General features: G+C 36.5%; 1 protein-coding gene across 1 annotated transcript in view; it reads left to right on the forward strand.

Moving 5' to 3' along the window:
- Window positions 1-24,008, forward strand: part of ADCY8 (adenylate cyclase 8) — a 143,450-nt gene that overhangs the window by 62,688 nt on the left and 56,754 nt on the right. The window contains exons 3-5 of the mRNA XM_071553831.1: window positions 238-368; window positions 3,076-3,187; window positions 14,107-14,234. Of these exons, the coding sequence (XP_071409932.1) occupies window positions 238-368; window positions 3,076-3,187; window positions 14,107-14,234 (371 nt within the window). The remainder of the gene's footprint in view (window positions 1-237; window positions 369-3,075; window positions 3,188-14,106; window positions 14,235-24,008) is intronic.

The following is a 24,008-nucleotide window of genomic DNA, read 5'->3' on the forward strand; positions in this document are numbered from 1 at the left end:
TTTGAATGGCTTCATATGAACTTATTTGTATTTTTCCTTACCTAAATCAGTCAGTCCAGAGGCATGTTAGACTCTGGACTCAGGTTGGTAAGGTGAATTATCACAAATGGTCTGAGCTAGAATTTTTAGAAAAGAAGGTCACACCCTAAATTACCAGGTATCCAGCTCTTTAAACTGGGCACTGTGAAGTACCAATTCAGACTGATATGGACACTTTGCTTTTGTTTTTCATTCTAGGAAAGGCTGGTGCTCTCTGTTTTACCAAGGTTTGTAGTCCTGGAAATGATAAATGATATGACCAATGTGGAAGATGAACACTTGCAACATCAGTTTCATAAGATCTACATTCATCGTTATGAGAATGTCAGGTGGGTGGAGTAGCCTCTCTTAGTGTTTGAGGTCTCAGATGCTGCTAAACTACTCATTTGAGCATTTCCTTTTTGTTGCTTTAGTAATTCATAAATTAGAAAATTAGTGTACCCTTGTTTAATCCCAGAGCAGAGAAGCATTTTGGTGCTTTCTATTGCTTATCAGAACGGCTGAATGCCATTTCCATGTCAAGATCCATTTGAACTGAACTCTGAGTCTGGACCATTGGTGTCTTTTTTCACTTTTTTATGGTCAGGGTTGCACAGAAAGGAGATCTCTGCCTAAATATGGACGTATATTCTGTCACAACCTACTAGTACACCTCACATAATGAAAAATGAGATGGAGTCTTGTAAGATGCTCTCAAAGTTGATGACTTTTTATCTGGCTTCTCTGTTTAGTAGCCATTTTCATTCAATCAGTCTTATTACTATTTTCTTAATCCCCTTTCCTTTCTTTATTCCCTTTTTAAATTTTGGCTTTCCCAAAATTAGCAGGAAAGTGATAGTTATCCTGTGAGGTGCTACTCAAGGTAATAAGTCCTAACTGTACATTTACTCAAGAATGATTATGACAGGACAGACTCCTGATTTTATTGTGGTTCCCAACCACCAGAATGTTTTGTTAAACAAATAGCATAAATTTGCTATAAATTTGTTCCAAACCAGGGGACAAATGATTGAGTAAGCAACATTTAAATCATCATTGAAGGAAGTGAAAAATAAACATCCTTGGATGTGATAGGAGATAAAATATTAGGAAAGCATGTACTTTGACTTTCAATGAAACACAAATTTAACTTTGCCTAGACAAGTTCAATAAACAAAATTTGCACTTCTGCAAAAGACTAAATTGATTATCTGCTTCTTCTGTGACTATGCAGTAACTCAGATATAATATTTTGTTTTATTAAATCTGCTTGAAAGTATTAAGGACCCTCACAAAAAGTTTGAATTGCACTAAATTAAAATGTCTACCATTAATGTTTTTCATTCCCAGGGTAAGTGTTGCTGTAGAAAAATCCAAATAGGGGGAATATGACCCTTTTGTTTGAATCAAAAAAGATTGTAGTCAGGGGTGAAAAATCAGAACATATTTTATGCCTGAAAGAGATTTAAAATTAAGATTCTCCATGCTTTACAGTACAAATACTGGTTGGCTTCTATACACACTGCTGGAAACTAGATATTCTAAAACTATATTTCACCTTATTTTTTTCCTAAATGTTGAGTAATGAACATTGACTAAACCAATGTTATATGAATATTCTAAATTAGTATCCAGTTAGAAACTTTTGTTGTTTTGATAATTAGAAGTATAGAAATTAGCAGATAGAAAATCTTATTTTTATAAATGTAGGATATTATCACTATTCATTCCTCTTCAGGTAGCTTGGTAGTTTACCTTTTAATTTTATTTTTTCTCATTGGTAAAAATCAAGTTTGTGAGACTCTTGTGTAATCCTCACCCAAATCCTTACCAGCCCATACATTTGAAATAAGTTGTACTATCAGTGGTCAACCTCATCATTACTGTGTTTATTATTGGGTACATTAGTAATTCTTAGACAGTGTCAAACTGTGGTCTTGTTCAACACAAGTCTTCAGCTAAAGTGAAACAAAACCTTCAGCTACTCAGATTGTAACAGCAGTTATTAGTTGACTTCCAAGTGCTAACAAGGTTCATTTTGGTTATTTCCAGTTTGTGCCAGAATTATAGGTGTCTTTTTGAACATTATTACTTTTTAACATAAGCAATACTTTCTTCATGTAATAAGTATAGAGCTATTACATGCAATGGTCTAAGTGACAGCTTGCATACCACAGACTTTATGTGTGTGTATGTTTTTTTATATTCACCTGTGGTCCTTGTAGGTACAGTGAATAGCCAAAAGGCTAAAAAATTCACTGGATGTTAAAATATAGGGTAAAGCTCTATTTGCAGCTTGCTTGTTATCTTAGATTCCACCACAGTTTCAGGCACAAAATTTGATACACCTAACCTCAAAGTATGATCACGCTGGGCTCCCTGTAAAGTCAATGGAATGAAAAAGGAATTATCCATTTAAAGATTCATACCTTAAAAAAAGAGCACTATACTTCTAACTCAGATACTTCTGTCAAATGTCTAAAATTAATGCAATAAAACCTGCCTGAGTCTGGTATATATCAAGACTGTCATGAATCTCTCTGTAACCCTAGGTTTTGAGTCTTATATGGCCCATAGATTGTCTGAAAATTACACTAAAATGAACTTGCTGAAATCAAACTCCCTGTAAAAAAAAAAACCAGCTGTACATAAATTCACCCTCAAAGAACGTCAGATACAAATAGACATGTGAGTGTCAAGTGTCTCGGCTTATAGAGCCCTCTATATTAGAGGGTACACAATGCCTTGGGCTTCTCACTAGAAACGAAGGACAACTGTACTTATTAAGGCTCAACTATATCTTCTTGAAATAGTTGGAAATCCAGAAGTGCATGACTTTCCTTTTTGGTAAAACTCTTTCTCAAACTTAGTGTTATTTGTTTAATCCCTTCATTATCTCTATTCAGTACTCCAAAGTCTCCAGAAGTCTAGGGCAAAGGTAGTGTGACTTCAAAGGTAGTAAAATGATCCTTCCACTTGAAAATTACTAGGAAGTAATTTAGGACTTTCAGGAATCAAAGGAAACAGACTGTAATATTAATGTTTTCTTTTTTTTAGCATTCTTTTTGCAGATGTTAAAGGGTTCACCAACCTCTCCACAACTCTGTCAGCCCAGGAGCTGGTCCGAATGCTGAATGAACTCTTTGCCAGATTTGATCGACTAGCACACGTGAGTTAAACACAGTCTATTTGCAAAAAAAAAAAAACCAGTTCTGTCTTTGGGAGTTTTGGGAAATACCCTCTGATCACCTTGAGCAGTGTTCATCCAGATTTTCCCCACAGAGATTTTATACACCCATTGAGGTTGGAAGATACTGAAAAGTTTTATCAAAAGTGATGATTTCTGAAAACAAGTGAAAGCTGAGGTAGTCATCAGAACTTTGTGTTTCTGTACTGCTGGACCAATAATGATATGATCATCCACTACAATTTTAAGAAAGCTTTATATTTCTGGTCCTTGTCAGAATTTTTTTTTATTTCTCCTGTTTTTGTTTTTTGTTTGTTTGGTTGGTTGGTTTTTGGTTTTGTTTTTTTTTTGTTTTTAAGACCACAATTTCATTTTTTCTTTTCATCTGTGAACTGAGAAAGGTTAAAAGACCTATACATTTATGGTCCCCACAATCATTGCAACGATTAGTTATGAGCAGGGTTTACGATCTTTAGGTTGGATTCTATCTAATTCAGCAATGAAATTAGTGAAACACAACAGAAAAAAATATTACATCAAGCAAATTAGTTGCTACTTAATTAGCACTGATCAGAAAAAAAGCAAAGCACAAAAATACAAGGAGAGCACATGCTCAGTTTTGCTAGGCTTTCATATTGTATTCTGTTTCAAGTTCTTTGGTCAAAATTTCATTTATTGTGACTGTCAGGTGTCAACACCTGATGTGACTAATAAGGCTATGAAGTGAAGGCAATGAATTACATTCAATAGAGTTTATCTTAATATTTATCCAACCACATGTAGGCACCTACTATGGAAAAATAGGAATTGCATTCTGATATCATAGACCATGCTATCAATTTACTGTTAAGGGATCATGGAGTGTCAGTCTGACATAACAATCTACATTCCTGCCTGATTTTTATACATATCTGGTTCAGCATTACAGGGTATTTGTACATATATTGCATGGACATAAATGAGACCCTTTGGGTTTTCTCCGAGCTTAAAAATTGAAGTCAAGAAAGACAAGACTTCTATAATTGTTCAAAGTTCTTTTGGATCAATTATTTTAATCTCAAATAGCATTGTTTTCTCATAGAGTAATGCTATCACCCATTGCCTGGGAACTGGCAAGTTGTTAAATGCAACCTACAACATTTGGTTTTCAAGCAGAAACCCCTCATGAGCTCTGATCTACACTGGAAACAGGGTGAAAGAATTGCCTCAGTCCTGTCTTTTAGGAGGGTTATATGAGTAATGTCTGCTTTTGTATGACTTGACAGAAATAGCTGAAGAAACATATTTTACACCAGATTAAATGTGTATATGTTACAGAAATATTTTAGGAAGAATATGTAAATAAAATGCTTTATTGTCTTCCTTCCTATTTCAATTTTTGCTGCATTCAGGATCATTAACTATATTTTGTAATTATTCCATAAACTATATTTAACCAATAGATGTTTTGCATAGAAGGACTAGGTCCAACAAAGGATTTATGAGCAAGGAAGGCATTTACATCTGAAAGTCTAATCCAGAGAATCCTCCCTCACTTGCCACTTAACCTTGAAGGCCATTTTCTACTTGGTATTTTTATTTTATGAGAACTGAAAATTTTGCTTCTTTGAATGTCTAGTTTTCTCCCTTCTCTGTGGTTTATCATGCATATCCTACTTAAACATTCTAGAAATCTTTCTCTTCAAGTCCTAAACTCATAAATTCTTATGGAGAACATTGAATGTATCTCAATAATGTAGGTGACTATTTTAAAGAAACAGTAATGAATATATCAGTCTGTGTTACATAACCAAGAATTTCTTACCCAGAAATTTGCAGTTTGAGAAGACAGAATTTCTTTGTCTGCAAAGCTTCATCAGGGCAGTCACCTCTCAAATAAATGTCCCAGTCCCTAAATTCAAGACTCTAGGCTCCTTCATGCTCTTTTTGTTTGTTTGTTTGTTTGCTTGCTTTTGTTTTTGTAGCCTGGGAATTTGCTTTTTTCATCTGCACATTGTTAACTAGACCAGTCCACTGGTCTAGAACAATCTTCTGAAAAGTGAGAGACATTGGGAAGAATCACTGCAGAGACTGAACAGAATTGACTACAAAGATTAGTGATCTGACCAGGGCTAATTAAAATATAGTTAAAAAGAAAGGCATTTTGATTGTGTTCCTTATTTGTGGCTTCTGAGACCTGAATGTTATAAAACTTGCCTGATATCCTGACAAAACAGATGCCCAATAGAGAGGAGTCTCTCTTGGTTCCCTAGATAGGGTTTTGGCGTTTCTATCCAAAACAAGGAGATGAATTTTCCCTCTACACTTTATAGGAAACCAAGACTCCTCAGAAGACTTTTATGAGAGGGGCCAGCAGTCAAAAATGAAAGTGTCTAAATCTTGCATTGAACTTAACTTTTGCCTTGTGGTCATTGTCCCAGATTTTAAAGCCTGTGAATTACATAATCCTATCAACCTAACCAACTCATATTTTATGAAGATTTTCCACCTGGTAAAAGTGTATCTTTTGGAAAAATACCTAGTCATAATCTGAAGGTACCAAGAGATGGAGAAATACTTGTATATCTTGGTAGTCTGTTCCAGAGCCTTAAGACTCTCACTGTCAATTCAGTGTGGCTTGTTTCTTATTTTATTTTTTTCTGTCTTGGAATTACATCCATTGATTTTTGCTATGACCTATTATTTTCAGACAAAAGAACCATCTTGTAGACACTGATTTTCTCTGGGTATGCATTTGCATGCCTTGATCAAGGTGCATCTCACATTTCCTTTGATAAAAGAAACAGTCAAAGCTCATTACAAGATTTTTACACCACAAGATTTATTCCTTCAAACAGTTTTGATGACTAGTTTTCGGGAACACCTCCACTTTTTCAAAATCCCTTTTAAAGCAATGCAAAAGTGCTTCTGGACTAACCTCCACTAGTGTGATGGATGCAGATCATCATTGCCATTCCTCCTCTTCTCTTTCTCCCTGATCAATGTCCAAATATCATGTTTCTGAACATACAGTGATAACACTATTGTACCGAAAAACATTATTAGGGGGGTTTATGGTCTTACTGTTGTGTTGTGACCACCATGTCTGCATGGTAACTGTTCATTTTACTTGTCTTACTCCTTTTGCAAATGTTATTAGCAATGATATCTTACTTGCCTACAAATCCTTTACAAGCCTTTTGCAAAGTGGCCTTTTCAAGACCTCCCTAGAAGGATCTTCCACTAAGGAAGATTACACATTCACTTCTAGATTGGAGATCTATCACTTAACTGGTTCTTAATCAGCTTAGCCAGAGTTATCATAACTCTTTATAATAGACACTGTTACTCAAACTCGGGTTTTGCTAAGAATTACCATCAAAGCAAAGAAGTCAATTGCAGAAAGCCTGAGGCTGTTTCTTTAGATTTTAAGGAAAAATCCTTATAAATCCTTATTTACTTCTAAATAAAAGTATTACTTTATATTACTATATAAAAGATTGCTAGATATGTTCTAACATCTTATATAAATCATATAATATTAAAGAAGACACTATTTCACAGCTTACTGAAGAACGTAATTTGGCTCCATTTCTTGTTTCTCTTTTTAATCTTTATTAAGCAATGCAGAAGTAATGAGAGCTCTGAGATTTTAATTTTTTTTAATCTTCCCTAGGTTACATCAATTATTATGGCATATGTCAGTGCATATAATTAATTTTTTAAAAAAATCATATCTGTATCATTAGCACAGAGCACTTTGAATAAAAATTAGAACTCAGTTCAGTATTTCATATAGGAATGAATTGTAATAAGTTATGTACAGCTACTTCCCCTTTCTAATCACTCTATGATATTTGTCAAAGATTTATACTTATTAAAGAGAAAAAATTACATTTAGAAAGGAAGAGAAACAAGTTTGCATAAAACACAACTGAAGACAACATTTCCTTATATATCCATCTACTGAAAGGCCTAAATAGAAATTTAATTAATATTAGTATTTTCCTTAGGCAGTAATTTTGAGGAGAGAAGGGAAATAAGGTGACATTCAGTAACATATTTAAGCCTAAAAATGGTCCTGCTTTGATGAAATAATAGTTATTTTTGATGTTTGCTTTTCCTCTGCCTTCTCTGCAGTGCTAGATGTCAGCCAATACTATAATTTAAATTGTCATATTTCTAAATACATCTGAACTCTGTGCAGATTCAGTTGCAGATGTGACAGAGTAAAAGTGACATAAAGTAAAACCCTAAATAAATGAGCTAATTAAAGAAGTGATGATTTTGTTTTGTTTGGATTTTTTTCTAAGAGAGGTGGTCTTTTTTTATAACCCTGGTTAAGTAGCCTCCTGTGATGCTGCAGAGAAGCTGCCAAAAGTTCCTCCATCAGTGTATTACCACTCTTACTTGTGACTAGTGTTTCCAGGGGTGGAAACCAACCTAACTACGAGGCTCCACAACGATGCATCACCCTATAGCCTCAGTACAATACCTGCACCTGCTGCTATCAAGAAGGAAGACTGGAGGGTGTTGAGGGTTCTTTTGTTTCCTTGATAAAGACACTCCACTTGAAGTATTTTACTGTTCCAGATCACATTTCAGCTCTGAGCTGGTAGTGCTTTGTTCTTTGGTGAAATTATCTTCAGCCATATAATCTGGAGTACTCCAGAGACTCCCTAAAAGGCATCCTGCCCGTTTAAATAGATAAGCTAGCAAAAAAGGGTGTGAATTTCTGCAAATGTGTATGTTTGGGTTACTGTATCAAGAAGCAGAGTTAACTGGATTATGAGAGTATATATGTAGTACTTAGTTCATTGTAAGGACATCATATCAAATTATAGTAAAGGGAAGGAGTGAATACTCTTTTCATAGTGGTAAATTCTAGGGTGTTTTACCTCCTAACCAGTGTCAATAATTAATTGTCTAATACTAATGAATAACCAACCCCATTAAGCAATGTTCACACTAAAGTAATAGCATTTCAGATGGTAAAGAACCAATCAAAAGACCTGAACAGTCAAATAAAACCCTAGCCCACAAAATGCTTTTAGAAGCAATAGTATGAGCCTTTTAATAAAAAAATCAGATGAAAATGATAGCCTAAATAAAATGTAAGTTTTCAGATATCTCAGTGATTCAGAAACTGAGACTTATGCAAATCCAATCCTAAAAAAAAACAAAAAAAAAAGCCTGACTTTGTGACTACATTGGGATTTGAATGAAATTTAGACTTCTCAAGTATATTCTTGGTTATTTTCCACCTCATCTTTTATCATAGAATCATTATGGTTGGAAAAGACCTCTAAGATTATTGAGTTCAACCATTTACCTAACGCTTCTAGGGCCACTAATAAACCATGTCTCATATCTTCAAAATAGCTCCAGGGCTGACAACTCAACCACTTCCCTGGGCAGTCTGTTCAAGTGCTTGACAACCCTTTTGATGTACACTTGTTTCCTAATATCCAATCTAAACTTCCCCTTGTGCAACTTGAGGCCATTTCTTCTTGTTCTATTGCTTCTTACTTGAGAGAAGAGCCCAAAGCCCACCTGGTTACGACCTCTTTTCAGGAAGTTGCAAAGAGCTATAAGATTTCCTCTCAAATTTCTTTTCTCCACACTAAAGCACCCCAGCTCCCTCAGCAACTCCTAATAGGACTTGTGATTCAGATCCATTGCCCTTCTCTGGCCACAGTCCAGCACCTTAATGTCTTTCTTTTCATGAGGGGCCCAAAACTGAACCCAGAATTTGAGGTGCAGTCCCACCAGTGCCCGTACAGGGGGACAATCCTTCTCTGGTGCAGTGAGTCACCCTATTGCTGTTACAAGCCAGGATGCCACTGGCTTTCTGGGCCACTTGTGCACATGCTGGCTCATGTTCAGATGTTGTTGACCAGGGCCCCATATACCTGAGCTAACAAAAGTTTTAGAAATTCCTGATTTAGAATTTGCCTCCAGAATTGGTCTTGCCTTATCTAGAAAGGAACACCTTGAATCTTTCTAATAGGGATTTCTGTCTCTGAAATCATGGCATAATCTCCTAATTAACATTAACTGGCAACACAAATTGCTCACCAGACACACGTCCTTCTAGAGTGTGGCAAGGAAAAGAGGTGCCGATATAACACATAAAACTCGCATTCCTCAATTCCTTCTGCACCATGAGAGACCCCAAACCCATATTTTCTGTCAGGCCAGAGAAGTTCTAACCACCCCATCAAAGGTTATTCTAAAGAGAAATAGAAAAAGCATTTCTTACATGATGTGTTAAAATACATAGAAAGTGTTTGACATAGGGCCATATATAAGTATTTGCTGGTTCAGACAGGGGATGAGATTGCCACATTTTTTGCTTTACATGCATAAAAAATAGAAACAATTCTTGCAACTGGGTCCTAGACCTAGTCCTCCTTTTTGCTTATATCACCAGGCTTGAGAACTCTCTTCCATCTGGCTCTCTCAAGGTCCGAGCTGTTTTCCATAGTGACAGAGCTGCAACAGAAGGAATTTGGAAGGACTTGTCTCTCCAACCCACCCTAAACTAGACTGCTGATTAAGAGCTTTGGCCTAGACTCCATTCATGCTGAGGAAGGTTTTTATCCAGGTTTCCTCTACCTTTGGCAAATGTTTCAGGAACTGAGCTATTGTACACAAAGGCCAAGCCTCTGCCTCCTCCCACTCTGCCTGCCTTTTAAAAGGCAATTTATGTGTATCATCTCTTTGTTCAGTAATTCAACCTCAGTAATTTCTCATCAACAATGTTCTAAATATTTTGCTTAAAATTACAAAAATTGCAAAATAATTTGGACTTTTCTGTGGTCTGTTCACTACCCTATGGGGTTCCCTTCAAAAGAAGGTGAAGTGATTAATTCACCACAGGCAGAATTGAAAAAGTGGCATAACTTATAAAACAAAATCCCTTTTTTCCCCTTGTCAGAAATTTAGCCCAAGGAAAAAAGAAATATTAATGAAGTCTCTGACTGTGTCTTTCAGTAACTTGATATTTGAGCAACTCATTTCTGCAGCTCCACCTCTTGCCAATTTGCTTTGCTTCCTTTCCAATCACTGGGGGTGTATTTAATAAGCTCAAACATAAATCATTCACCACATATGAGGTAATAATTTATGAAAAATCTGCATATTTTCTTTTGCTCTGGATTAAGCTGAATTAGAAAAAGATTTCTTATCAATTGCCACTGAAATAATCTAGAATTATTATTAAAAATAGTCAAGTGTTTGGTTCTGCTCAATATTCCCCAGGGAAAAATTCTGAATGGAATTGATCTTGGCAGAATCAGGCCCTTTAATCTTCCACTTGCAGCAAACGAAAAGCTGCAAATACGGGAGGAAAACAACCCCTATTTGTGACATGCTGGGAAGTTAATTGATACCTTCAGTAAATATTATTAATGAATGAGTATAGGAAGGGGTGTGAGGCTGATGGATACTGATGTGAATGTCTGTATAATATCAGCTGTCATTTACATGCCCTAGGACATCTTCTGGAATTGGTTATGAAAAAGGAAAGATGAATAAAATAAATTAAAGAGAAGATGATAATAGCCTCACAACAGTGTTTTAACACTATAGTGAAAAACATTTCCTGTATCAAATTTCCTGTATGAACATTTTCTCTTATTTAAATAATTTACTCATTTTGCAGTTTCTTCCTACATGTTTGGATTTTTCATTAATTTGCATTTAATATCAACTTTCCACTCTTAGATAACATTGCAGTAAGGTGATCTTAGGAAGTGGGCTTGAGCTCTGCAGTGGGATCTTGATTGCTAATGATATCAGTTCATACCCCTGGAAAGTGGGTAGGTCCTTACAAAACTCAGTCCCCTATTTAAAACTACAGCATGGCTACCAACATTAGCCATGAATCTGGCCTTAATGCACTAGTACAATCAGTCCTACTAAGCCTCCAGTCTAAACTGTAGATGTGGTTGAACTACTGAGCTATTTGAGGGGATCTCAGAAGACCATGCAGGCATTCTCTGCCAAAGGCACATGCCATTACCCCACTGTCCTTCCTAGCAGTTTTTGAATTATCTTCCTCTAGATGAAATATTTTGAGTGACAAAAAAGAGTTTACTTTTGAGACAAATATAAGGGGAAGAATAAGGGAAGAATAAAAAGCATACAAGCAATATAGTCAGATTGTAACACAGTTTGCATTTTACAGTCCTAACAATTTGACTAAGAGGAAGAAAAGAGGAAGGAAAAAAACCATTTAAAAGCTCCTTGTGACTTCTTGTGTCAATAGAGTCACCTTGCCTGACCCCAGCACTGTTCCAGAAGGACATAAATCTTACATCATGTTTGTTATTCCTATGTGGGTGTTTCACATACCCAGGTGTCTTACCAAGACACCACAAGTTTAGGTACAGACAACTGATCTGAAGCCCCGTCAAGTCTTTTAGGCTTCCCTGACTGCATTGCCTGGCTCTCCTCTGACTTCAGTGGCAAGCTTGACTGCTGGCTGGCATATGGACACCAATAGACAGTCATCTCCGTTTGGATATCTCACTCGATAGATGACTTCCTGAGCTTTTGGCAAGTGAGTGAGGTGACATATCATGACAAAGAAAAAAAAAAAGCAAACAGTCATGTGCAGCTGAATGGATTTCCTGTGTCACATACATGCATTCACATTTACATACAGCAGACTCAAATAATCAGGTCTTGTCATGCATTAAGATTCTTATTTCTTATTCTGGAGTCGTCTGCTTTGTTCTGAATTTCAGACATGCAGTGAACTGACAGAAATCTCCTCTCTTTTTACTGGAATGAGAACTTCAGCCAGTTTAAGTGAGGTATTAAGAACCAAAAAGCTGAAGTTTTTTTTCAGTTGTGGACCATGATTTTTAACTGTGCTGAATTAGATTCTCATTTAATAGTTGTTTCCCACACCATCAAACAGGCAGGTTCTACAGGTGCATGATAAATGTAGCATGTAAAAGTGTAATTAAAAACATGAAACATGATAATACTTGATATGTACCTTCCTTCCTTCCATTCTTTTCATCTTTCCTAGAAATTGACTGAATTTCCTCCCTCTATTCTACTATGAAGTTATTATTTGTAATGTATTTGTAGTGTCTCTGAATACAGTGAAAGTGCTGCCTTTTGCTTTATTACACCTCAGTCAAACTGATATGATATTATAAATTATCCTTTTACTTTGTATATGTAAAAGCAAACATCCCTTAGAACACAAATCAATTGAATGGCACTATTAGAAAATCCAAAGATCTTTAGAATCTTTGATTTATAATATCTTTATCTCTCTGCATTTTGTCTAACCGGGGAACAAAGACTGAAGCTTAAGGAAGCCCATTAACAGTTTGACATACACTGATTTATGCAATTGAGTCCTACTTACTTGTCAATTAACTTTTATGTTTCATAGTTTCAGTCTATAGTAAAAAAATAGGTGAAAATCTCTAAATTTTTTTTCCATTGAGGAAGAAACGTATAAAAACACCCTATTATTATGGTGGATTTTAGGATATACAATTTCAGTTGCATTCATATGAAGAATGGCTAGTGTTCAGTTCTGTGGGTATGCAGAGGGGCTGAAGAGAAGGAGGTGAGGAAAGGGGGGAGTTACATATGAATTTTGACATTTTAGAAGCCTGAATTCAGTCTGTAATCTTGTGTGAAACTTGGATAGCAAGGCATTGCACTCTGCAAGCCAGCACTGGTATTAGCTGGAGACTTAACCAAAGCTTCAAGCACAGCCAGCTCTTACTGATGGTTTAGGGAGATTTCAGGGTGAATCAGCTTACTTTGGCCCTGTGCCCAAGCAGATTTTCCTTCACTGGCACACTTAAAGCTTCAGCTGACTTCAGAAAAAGCTTTGGGTACAAGTGTGTAGGTTCCCTGTGCCACTCCAGGATTGCTAAAGACTTGCCTGAGGCTGGCTACAAAGCTTCATTCTTCTGAGGCAAAACTTTGAATGGGACCTGTATTTTCATTTATTTGGACAATGCTCAATCCCTGGGGCAGAGCCAGCATTCACATATGCTCCTATACCCTATCCAAAATTTTCTTTACCAATGTGATTAATGTATCCCGACTCCTTTGATCACTGAAGACTCCACCACAGGTTACCAGAGAGAAGAGAAAAGCTGAAACACAAATCATGGACCAAAATTTGCTAACAGTGTCAGCAACTCATGTATTTCTGATCACTAGAAAATGGTCTTCTAAAATAATGATCAAATCAGACAGTAATATGCTGTTTCAGTATGTACTGATACTGTTAATATATATTTTTAAAATTAAATTCAATATTTGCTCCTAGGGTAAAGGATGTCTCTTGCTGGATGCCAAAGAAACAGCCTTTCACCACAACATGAACCTAGTGAAAGAAACCTTTTTTGAGAACGGTGACATGCAGAAACTCGGTCAGCTCCTATAGCTGTTGAGAATCCTTGAGTGTGACAGTGGAAACTTTAGCTGGAAAGGGATTATCAGTGGGAGAAAAGAAGATTTTCATTTACTTCCAGTGTAAAAAGGGGGCAGAAAAGATACCTGGAGGAATATGGTCTAAATTGTGTTATTCATTATGTCAGCTGGCATTTCTGAATCCTTAGCCTAGCTTCCACATAGCTCTGATGAAACCTTTCTCCCTATCAGCAAGAACATCTCTGATTAACATAAAAGAAATATCAGGATATCTTTTTATTTCTGAAAATGTAAAAATACTTTATTTCAAAACCAAAACTATACTAATGATAATCAAGAAACATACAGAAAAAAAAAGGAGATTGGGGGTGTTTGTTTTGTTTGGTTGGTTTTTATTTTTATTTTTTGATATACAGTAATTTTTCAACCATTTTCACATTCACATTAAAATTATAAAAAATAACCACAAATATTATCCCTCTCTTTGATACATTTATGCTTAGGAACATCATTGTCTCAGAATAAAGATCCTCGGAGACTGTTACTACTGTGTGTCGGGGCTGCCAGAACCTCGCCAGGACCATGCACACTGCTGTGTTGAAATGGGGCTCAGCATGATCAAAACTATCAGGTAATGCTTTTTATTCTTTCCATTCTTCCTGTTTCATTGTTTCTTCCAGTGTCCGGAACTTCTTACCTGAGAATGCTGTTACTAGACAAGTAATTCTTATGTTGGTTCAGAAAGCTCAGGATTATCACTGTGGAAAAAGCAGGACTTTTTTGATCTATATAACACATAGGAACAGTTACTGAATGATTATATTAACTTGTGCTGCTTCAGAGATGTAACACAATAGCTGTGTGTGTCTTGCCAGTGAGAGGTTTCACAGTTCTTCATGGTTCTCACTTTGTACTGTCATAATTCATAGGAGTTTGAGGAGGAGGAGACTGAATTTCTTCCTATAATCCCTTTAATAAAATTAAACAATAATCTAAACACAAAATAGGCAGCTGTGGATATCCTTTAGCTTGGAAACTAGCTCATAGACAAACACATAAGAATTGAGATTTGCCAGATGAGCAAATTTTACCTGTTAAATTAGGTTGGTGCTTAAATCCACAAGCACTGGAAGTGTTTTAATTAAGGGATATGTTCCCATCATGTAAATATAATTATGTTGCTGATAGATTATTGCATTTTGATGCAATTACAATTAATAATAACCACATTTCAGTAGTCCATGTGTAGAACTTGTCCAATGAGTTACGATGACAGTGGCAGACATCTAATGCTCCAAGAGAGGTTTTCTCATCTTTTTAATCCATGTAATTTTTTAATCATAGAACATATCAAAGTTCCTGATTTTCTCTGTACAAATCATTTTTCTGTTGCTGTTTTCTGTCGGACAGTGTTACCTAACACAAACATTCTCCTCTTTCTGTGAATATTTTGCTGTCCAATCTCTTTATCTGCTTCTTTTTCAGATTGCTTTGCCCCTTTAATCTGAGTCTGTCTCATGATATACATCAGACAGTTAATGCATACTGCAGCTACATTACTGAGCTCTTAATAGAGAACGAATTTGACTAAAATTAATTAATGGAAAATGTAACTGAATAATGATTATGAAACAATGATATCTAAGAAGGCTGAATTCAATTATCACAGACTAAACATTGCACAAAGTAATCAATAGTTTGCGTCTGGAATGCCCACAGTGAAAGTGAAACATGAACTAGAGAACACAGTGATGAAAAAAAACTATATCAGCATTGTTAAAATTTCTTGGAGACACACATCAAATCTTTTGCATTTGCTTGGTAATACTACCTGCAGCCAACTCATTTTAAGTCCTTCTTCTTCCAAGGCAGTAAATTTCTCTGCATCACCTTACACGTGTGGAAGTAAGTCAATAACACCCTGTGCCCTTTTATGAACTGGGTCTTAAAGGCAGTAATCCAGTAGAAATCATGCTCTAATTTTAGTATCTTAAATGACAGCTATAGTCAGCTGGAGCCATGAAACCAAAGTCCAGTGGGACTTGGGTCATCCATCCCAAACTAATTCAGTTCAGATTATCTCCAATTTATTTGATAATTCCAGTATTTGAATTTCTGTCTATTCAAAGAGCATGATTCTTTCCCCAGGCCTTTCAATGTTATGGCAGTCTTATGTTACTGATTTCAATGTGTGCTTATATAGTTCACAGGGAGAAGCAATCTTGCTGTGGAATATTAGAAATACTTAAGTCTACATTTCTTAGAGAATTTCAAGTTATCTACAGCCTACTAATTAGAATCAAAGAAGTCTATATCTTTCACTGTTAAAATGAAAAAAAATAACCAAACTCTTTAGAAAACTGAGTTTTTATGACACTGATCCCTGTAGAATTTTATCATGTTTGAAACCTGCTGGAAATGAAATTTTGATGCATATAAAATTTTTTACCTTCATCTGAAGTTTTCACAAAATAAATATTTTTTACATCTAAAATAATAGGGAGATGATTCAAGACATGAGAAACCATCCTTCAGATTCAACAGCTACACTAAAGTTATACAGACATAGAGTTCTCTCCATTGACAACAGGTAGTTGGTAACATTGCACTGGTCAGTACTAACACTTCTCATGAGGCAGTGCCCAAAACCCTCATGACCTCAGGGCATCGTTAATGAATTGTTCTTCTAGTCCCCTTGGTGACTGCATGGTCAAAGGGAAAAGAACATCAAATCCACTCATTACCTGTCCATATAAAATAAATCTACATGGACAGGTTGTCTCAAAAGGGACTTCTGAGAGTTTTCATGCAGCTCATATCAATACAGCTAAATTTTTAATTTATTGTTAGTTGAGACTCTACAACTTGATTTTATGCTCATATACTGAAGATCTATACTTGAGTCTTGCAGCTCCAGTTCTCTCTTTGCAAATGGAAGGAACTCTTCAGAACTCAACAGAATATTCCAAGATCATTATTTTCTCTGTGATGATTTTTTACATCACTGTGCTTTGTTACTAATCTGGTAAAAGAAAAGCTATTATTGTTATTCCTATCTTTCCTCTTGTTCTTTGCTCCCTTAATGGTTGAGAACAATTGAAAGACAACTTTCAACTATGGGAAGGATCCATGAAATCTGCTATTTACTCCAAAGTAAGGCAGCTTTGCTCCATCATATTTGTGCATGAAAAAAAATCCTAACTCCATCTGTCTTGCAAAACCCAACATCCTATAAATTCTCATTAGCTGCAACTGGAAATGCAAATTAAAATAAAAAGAATAAGCTCTTCATGAGACGTTCATTTATTCAGCTGGTTCTAGTATCTTTTCACAAGCAGCATAACTCTGTGTTCAATTTTATTCTATTAACGCCTGTCTGTACTGACAGTTGGTAGAAATGAGATACCAGTGGAATGTTTAGTCATCAGATGATAGTGTTTCATTTTCACAGTTATCACCCAAGCTAAGTGGGTGTCAGAGATAACACCACCTTCTCAAATGTCCTTATTCCTAAAATCTCTGTGACTGTTAAGAGAGGGGGAGGGAGATTATGTGGCACTCAGCTCCTCAAGGACTCACTCTAAGGATGTGACAATGGAAATTGCACAGTACATATAACAGTGGAAATTCAAACTAACCTTTGTGCTGGTATATTTGATTGGTAAATCAAGGAGTCCTGAGTGGTTCCATTTGTTGGATTATTTCCCACTAAAACACCAGCTGAAAGAATATTTACTATGACAAAATAAATAGTCCCAGCAAACAATAGAAGCTAAACTCCAGAAATTAGATAACAGCTTGTCTTCATTAAAAGTCTGAAATTAACTACCAATATTAAGATAAATTCATGAGAAAGAAAAAACAAAAAAGGAAAACTAAAAAAAACCAAGCCAAACCTAAAGCCAAAAGTATCTCAAAACACCAAAATTATTTCTCAGATCTCACTGACTGACCTGGCAAGTTTTCTGTCTTTAGAATGAAAAGACTGCGCTTAACTTCATCTGTTGAGTATTAACAAAAATCATGAAATGATCAATGATTGTCAAAGAAGTTATTCAGGCTGTAAAAGAGCCAGGAATTTTTTTCTTATTCCATTATTGGTAAATGATTATTTAATTACGTAATTACATAACAATATCACTGATCCAGGTCTGGATTCCTTCCACAGATTATTTCTTCTATAATGTACAAGGCTCTGCCTAGGACACAATGAGCTCTGATTCACAGAAGAGAGAATAAGTCTTCACAAAACCAGAAACTAATGCTTACTGTCATGCTTGTCTGGTGGTGGAAAGGGACATTGCAAGATATTCACAAGTTCAGCTTGCATTTTTCAGACAGTTCCCAGAGTGAACTGGTTTTGCAGAGACGTGATCACATTGTCACCTGCATGTGTCTATTTCAGCCACTGACTGTAAATGAACAGAGGATCAGGACAGCTTGTTTTTTCCTGGTTTTGCTATTAGATTACATGAACTGAGCCAGGTAGAGATGAATAGGTTCATGTACTCCTGAGACCTCTTTCCTTTGAATGTGCACCAAATACAACCAAAGCTATATTCATAAAATGGCATAGAAGTGTGTATATATATATGCTCGTGTGTATACAATTATATAGATTTTCATAACATAATTTTCTAATGAAAAAACAGAATTCTAATAATACTGTGTGTGGTCCCTTGTACTATACTCTTTTCCTGCCTCTCAGAGCAGACTGACATAAGAAACAGGAATTCAGCAGTGTAACTCTGCCCATTTTGCTATAGTATCTGTCTCAACTTGGAGCAAGTCAGTAATATTAGTGATAAGTGATTAGTAATAAGTTTTAATATGACACTTCTCTACATAATAGTTTCTGCTGACATAGGATTCCAGCTCTAATTCCAAGGTAAACTCACTCTGGAGCTATTTTATCTGGATTCTTGGGATAATATCTGCCTTAAATTGTAAATTGACCCTGTGTAAAGTTTCTTTACAAAGTGTTACATCCTGTAAATAATATTACCTGAGCTGTATTGTTCAAACTGTCCAGTAGTTTAGTGCCAGTAGTTACCTGGCTTTTTTAAAATAATGGATATCTCCTTCACAAGCAGGACAAAGTGCCCAGAGTCACACTGAAAAGATCGCTTACCTCAGTTCACCAACTACTCTCTCATGTCATCACCAAAAAGCATTTGGGTTCATTTGAGAAAATTCCATAATTCTATTGAGTCCAACCAAAAAGTTCTCTATGCAACTGAACCTCATGATCATAGAACAGTTCAGTTTGGAGAGGACATCAAGAGATCACTAGTCCATGCTTCTGGTTAAAGCAGAGTGAAAGGTGAGACTTTAGATTTTTGCCTGTAGGTACTCCCAGGAAAGTTGAGACTCTGGTGTCTGACAGTCTGTTGGCATCTCATAATGAGACCCTTCACCAACAGATTCAAAAAGGTCTCAGTAGAGCAGAGACCACTCAGTGGGTCCTGCCAACAACTGCAAGGACTCACTTTAATAGTTTACAGAATAACTCTTGTTATTAATACAAACTGTGACAGATTAATAAGGTTTGAAGGTTGTTGGTGATAGCATCTGCTGCAAAAATATGTTTTAGAACAATCTACTGATACGTATATGAAGCAAGTACAAATTCTAATACAAAGCAATTTATTAATATGCTATGGGGTAACATAAACAAAAACTCTAATCCTAGAAGCAGTATTTAATGCACATAGAGTATATTTCTCATGCAAGGCATCTCTCTGAGAGACAGAGAAATTGGGCTCAGCCCATTGACTGACCCCAGCAGTATGAGTGGAGGTCTTCTCTCAGTTTTCTCCTATGCCTAACTTATTTTTATACTGTTTCATGTTTGTGTGGAGTTTGAGTAGCTTTAGTCATAAATAATTTTTATTTCTGATTGGTGTACCTAATGGAAGAGAGGTGGTGATTTTGGCTTGGTGCCTAAGAAAGGGATTCAAACGGGTTTTGGGTTGAGCAGCATAACATTCTGCCTTGTTAGAAAAGTACTGTATGGTGTTGGTACCATAATGTTCTCCCATTCAGCTGGGATTTGAATGGAGGGGGGCCATGTAGTCTGCGCTTTGTTCCACTCTCTGTTCAGTTTCTCTGAGCAGTTGTTTATCATTGAATTGGGGAGCATGTCGACATCAGTCCATCCAGGGAGTTGCAGCTGCTTTTTACCCTAAAATTCTGAATCCCCTTTAGGTTTAACCCTATCCATCATTCCACACAGGGTCAGCTAAGATCCTTATTTACTTCAAGCATAATGCATAGACTTTTCTGTTACATCTGCATGAGGATGATAGTGTCTGTGACCTGATGGATAAACTAAAGAGGTCCAGGGAGTTAAACAGAGTGTCCAACTCCACTCTAAAGTCTTTTTGCTTCCAAACACAGGCAGATGTATTCACATTATCTGGGATATGGTTTTCATCACATGCAAAGTGTCAAATCTGGGAACAGGTGGTGAGAGAGGTTGTTGACCAGGGAAGAAACATTCCATCTCTGTTTTAAGTATCTTGAAACATAGACAGAACCTTGCACAGTAAAACTGGTCAGCACAGATGTAGCCAGTGTGTCATGATCTGAACCTGTAAGGTGTGAATTCCAGAGCATTCAGATTTTACACAGCTACAGAACAGGTTGAAAAGCAGATTTCTGACTTTTGGCTCAACTACTACATGCAAATAGGAGAGGTTCTACTTAATACTACAAAAATCAAATACCCATGAAAGAATGCTGACCAGAAGGAAACACCAAGATCCAATTAAAACCAATTATTTTTTTAATCACTGACTAGACTGAAATGAGATGAATGGCATGAGTAGCATCATTCAGAGTTACCTCTTCCTGGGTAAGATATCCATCCATTTGTGAGCTAAACAGGGTTTCTTTATAGATCATCCATAATACAGCCTCATGCATACACTTTGTCAAAGTATTTGCAGAGCCTGTAAAGTAATTGAAACAAATACACTTCTTTAATTAGAAGTCTCATTGACAGTTGAATAAATTTAAGAGAACTAAAATATGTGGAACACCTGAACCTACGCAAAATAAACTTTCCTCATTATTTTCAATATCTAGTTCATGCTATTATTTATGAGTAGTTTTTTCTCAATATATTAGAACTACCCTGGTGATCCAAGCTTTGTGGTTTCAAAGGTTTTAATTGCTTTATTCCTCTAATTGTATATAGACACGACCTCCTAAACTACATGGTAGTCTGGTTGTTAGAGAATTGGCTTTGACCATGATGAAGTCCCCTTTCTCACACAATTCAGAAATCTATTTTACCCTACATCACTCCAAATTTTAAAGAAAAAGAATAATTATAATTCCATGTGTTTTTACATATTAATCAATCACCTCATTTTTAAATTACAACTGTTCATTCTCTGTTCAATGCCTTACAACAAAAGTTTAGTGAAGACTAATGTTTCCACAGCAGTTTTTCCGCAGCTCTGCTCTGTCTTAGGTTGCAAATAATAAAGTAATATGAGCAAGACTAGATCACTCTTGTGCTTTGATTCAACCCTAGACAGGGCTGTTTAAATATACTTTAGCCTGCCTGTGGCTCCATTCATGCAATTAGCTTCTCACCTATCAACATAAGAGCACATTGCTCTGCAGGACAAGTAAGAGGAGGATGCAAAGACAAGGCCCCATAGCTGCGCCAGCACCACAGCAGACATGCAGAACGTCCCTCAGCCAAAGGGTGCAGACAGTGAGCCAAATCCACACTGTCTGCTGATGGAGAGCTGAGATCTATTATCACCTGAGCAGCACACAGAAAGAGTTCCTGGGAAACTCTGAAAAATAGCAGATAGGGCAAGGGGGATGGGTCCTTGATTTGTATCTGCAGTGTCATGCAGGAGAAGTTGTGGACAGCACAGCTATATGAGGTTTTGGACAAATACAGAAGTCCTATGTGGCTGATTGAGGATGTTGAAGCCTTTTCTGCCATGGTCATGTTTTTATGGCAAAGGAAAAGTTAGAATCCAGCAATCTTTAATGAACACTCAGGAAATTGAGAGGTTCATTGCTCAGTTGCTCTGTCACTTGTACCTGGTGTCTCCAATGAGATCTGCATGTGATGGTTTGTATATGATACACATAAGAGACTATAATTTGTAGTATTTAAAATTTAGAATAGAATAGGCTAGTTTAGTTGGAAGGCACCTACAGTGACCATCTGGTCCAACTGCCTAACCAATTCAAGGGACACCAAAAGTTAAAGCATGTTTTTAAGGGACTTGTCCAAATGCCTCTTAAACACTAATAGGTCTGGGACATTGACACCTCTCTGGAGAGCCTAGTTCACAGTTTGACCACCATCTTGGTAAATAAATGTTTCCTAATGTCCAAGCTGAACCTCCACTAATGCAACTTTGAGCCATTCCCATGCATCCTGGCACCAGATCCCAGGGAGAAACACTCAGAACATCCCTCTTCCCTTCCCCTCCTCAGGGAGCAGTAGAGAGTGATGAGGTGACCACTCAGGCTTCTCTTTTCAAAGTAGACAAGCCCAGAGCCTTCATCCACTCCTTACAGGATGTGCCTTACAGCCCTATCACCAACTTTGATATATTCCTTTGGATGCATTCAAGGACTTTCACATTCTTCTTAACTACTGGGTCCCAGCACTGCACACAGGGCTCCAGGTGAGGCTGCACCAACACTGAACACAGTGGAATAATCCTTTTTCCCACATGGTCATGCTGTGTTTGATGCACCCCAGGATAAGATTGCCCTCGAAGCTGCCAGGGCACACTGCAGGCTCCTGGTGATCTGCTACCCAACCAGATCCCTTTCTGCAGGGCTGATCTCCAGTCACTGCTCTCCCAGTTTAATTTTATGCCTGGTGTTACTCCATCTGGCATTTGGACTTGTTAAATTTCATGCCATTGATGACTTCCCATTGCTGGCATTTGTCCAATATTAAATACTAGTATTTATCAGCAATTATATGCTATATTACTTAAAATGTAAATTGGCAAAATAGAGTGTGTGTTCATTTATGTGCAGAGAAAGATTACATAAATACATGCTATTAAAACACTTTATTAAACTTGAAGTCCTCTCATTGAGTGCATTTTTCAATGAAAAGCTTTTAGCCCAATTATTCCTCTGTATACAATAAGCTTGTATTTCAAGATAAGGAATTCTGACATAAAATGAGAAATAATTATCTTAATCTGAACAAAAGAAAAAGGGAGACTGGGAAAATAGTCATGTGGGGAGCTGTGTGATAATTCCTCTGACATTTAAGAGTGTTAGTTTCGATATTTTTGTAACATATAAAACCTCTTCAAAACTGATTACAAATCACAGTGGTCTCACTTGTCTTAGCCATTCTTACAACACCTAGAGCATTTCAGTGTGGAGGAGTTGTTACATATCCCATCTTTCAGAAACAGGTGTTTGCTCAATTTTGATATTTCAAGCCCTGTTTTTTTATTATTTTATGATTCAGTTTTTAAAATTTCTTTCTTTTAGAAGTCTGAAATATGTTGGCTTCCTGATATGATGAACGGATATTTTTGTAGGTAAACAACTCCACTGGGACTTATCATATGTCTGTCTTTCTCCATGTTTTCATAATATGCAGGAAAGGGAAATAAAGATTAATTGCTTATTTTCAATTCTACACATTTTTATACAACTAGTTTCTCTCCATTTTAGAACTCTTGCTGCTTTTTTTCCCCTTTGCAAACTGGATTGATGTTCCATTGCAACAATGAAAGACCAAGAAATAAATGCAGTAAGCAATTTACCCTTTTATCCTCTAGACAGGATCTGTCAAGGTCATGACTGAAGCATCTGAGTCAATGGTAGTTTTCTTCAGAGTTGAGAAACAGAGCTGTTTATTCTTTGCCTGCTCTGTGATGTGGTCTTGATGGACTTCTGTTGACTTCAATGACCATAGAACTGAGACTCTTTACAGAGGAAGCAGCACCATTTTTTTGTAGGGCAACAGTAACAACATGCTTTTCTTACCCTGAACACACTATTCAAAATTTATGAACACAAACACTAATACTATTTCTGGTTCAAATAATTATTGTCACACAGACAGAAGTGGAAAAGTGGTCTCTTTGTAATTCAAATGGATACAGCTAAATTACTTTAGTTGTGAACTTCCCAAGGTGATAGAATCATATGCTAAGGTCAGAAAAGACATCCAGGATCATCAAGTCCAACCTTCAACCCAATAATGCCACACCCACTAAAACATATCACAAAGTGCCACATGCTACTCATTCTTTGAACACTTCCAGGGATGGTTTTTCCACTGCTTCCTTGAGAAGCCTATTCCAAAGATGAACTCTTTTTCAGGGAAGAATTTCTTCCTAATATAAAACCTGAACCTTCCCTGGCACATTTTGAAGGCATTTCCCCT

This window comes from Pithys albifrons, chromosome 4, assembly GCF_047495875.1.
Source record: "Pithys albifrons albifrons isolate INPA30051 chromosome 4, PitAlb_v1, whole genome shotgun sequence".
Taxonomy (NCBI): Eukaryota; Metazoa; Chordata; class Aves; order Passeriformes; family Thamnophilidae; genus Pithys; species Pithys albifrons.